Consider the following 1,162-nt stretch of genomic DNA (forward strand, 5'->3'; position numbering starts at 1 on the left):
TCTCCCCAGTGTGGATCCTCTGGTGGTTGATCAGGCTGAAGCCCTGGCTGAAGCTCTTCCCACACTCCCCACACCCGTACGGCCTCTCCCCCGTGTGGATCCTCCGGTGGGTGTGCGGTGGATGATGAGGCCGGACCTCTGCCTGAAGCTCTTCCCACACTCCCCACACTCGAAGGGCCTCTCCCCGGTGTGGACGCGCCGGTGGGCGATGAGGGTGGAGTTTTGCTTGAAGCCCTTCCCGCACTCGGGGCAGCTGAAGGGCCTCTCCCCAGTGTGAACTCGCTGGTGCTGGACAAGAGTGGAGCTGGTCCGAAACCTCTTCCCGCAGTCGGGACACTCGTAGGGCCTCTCCCCGGTGTGGCTCCGCTGGTGCTTGACGAGATTGGACCTGTTCTGATACCTCTTCCCACACTCGGAACACTCGTACGGCCTCTCCCCGGTGTGCGTCCGCTGGTGCTTGAGGAGATCAGAGCTGATCTGAAACCTCTTCCCACACTCCCCACACTCGTAGGGCCAGTCCCCCCTGTGGATTTTCCTGTGGTGGAGGAGATGGGAGCTCTGGCTGAAGCTCTTCCCACACTCCCCACACTCGTAGGGCCAGTCCCCCCTGTGGATTTTCCTGTGGTGGAGGAGATGGGAGCTCTGGCTGAAGCTCTTCCCACACTCCCCACACTCGTAGGGCCAGTCCCCCCTGTGGATTTTCCTGTGGTGGAGGAGATGGGAGCTCTGGCTGAAGCTCTTCCCACACTCCCCACACTCGTAGGGCCAGTCCCCCCTGTGGATTTTCCTGTGGTGGAGGAGATGGGAGCTCTGGCTGAAGCTCTTCCCACACTCCCCACACTCGTAGGGCCAGTCCCCCCTGTGGATTTTCCTGTGGTGGAGGAGATGGGAGCTCTGGCTGAAGCTCTTCCCACATTCCGAGCACCCCGGTGTGGATCCTCTGGTGGACGATCAGGTGGGAACTCCACCTGAAGCTCTTCCCGCACTCCCCACACTCGTAGGGCCAGTCCCCCCTGTGGATTTTCCTGTGGTGGAGGAGATGGGAGCTCTGGCTGAAGCTCTTCCCACATTCCGAGCACTTGTGGGGCTTCTCCCCAGCGTGGGGCTGCTCATGGACCCCCAGCTCCGAGCTCCAGCCGCATCTCCGGCCGCCTCCCCGGCC

General features: G+C 62.5%; 1 protein-coding gene across 1 annotated transcript; it reads right to left on the reverse strand.

Moving 5' to 3' along the window:
* Nucleotide 1: 1 nt before the first annotated feature.
* Nucleotides 2–1,156, reverse strand: LOC103617288 (zinc finger protein 551; the record flags this gene model as incomplete). The annotated part of the gene is given in 3 exon segments (XM_008635565.2): nt 2–111; nt 114–916; nt 918–1,156. Coding segments are annotated over 3 exon segments (1,152 nt in total), but the record flags the coding sequence as incomplete, so codon positions are not given.
* Between the last annotated feature and the right edge of the window lie 6 nt (nt 1,157–1,162).

Source organism: Corvus brachyrhynchos, unplaced genomic scaffold (genome assembly GCF_000691975.1).
Source record: "Corvus brachyrhynchos isolate BGI_N302 unplaced genomic scaffold, ASM69197v1 scaffold456, whole genome shotgun sequence".
Taxonomy (NCBI): domain Eukaryota; kingdom Metazoa; phylum Chordata; class Aves; order Passeriformes; family Corvidae; genus Corvus; species Corvus brachyrhynchos.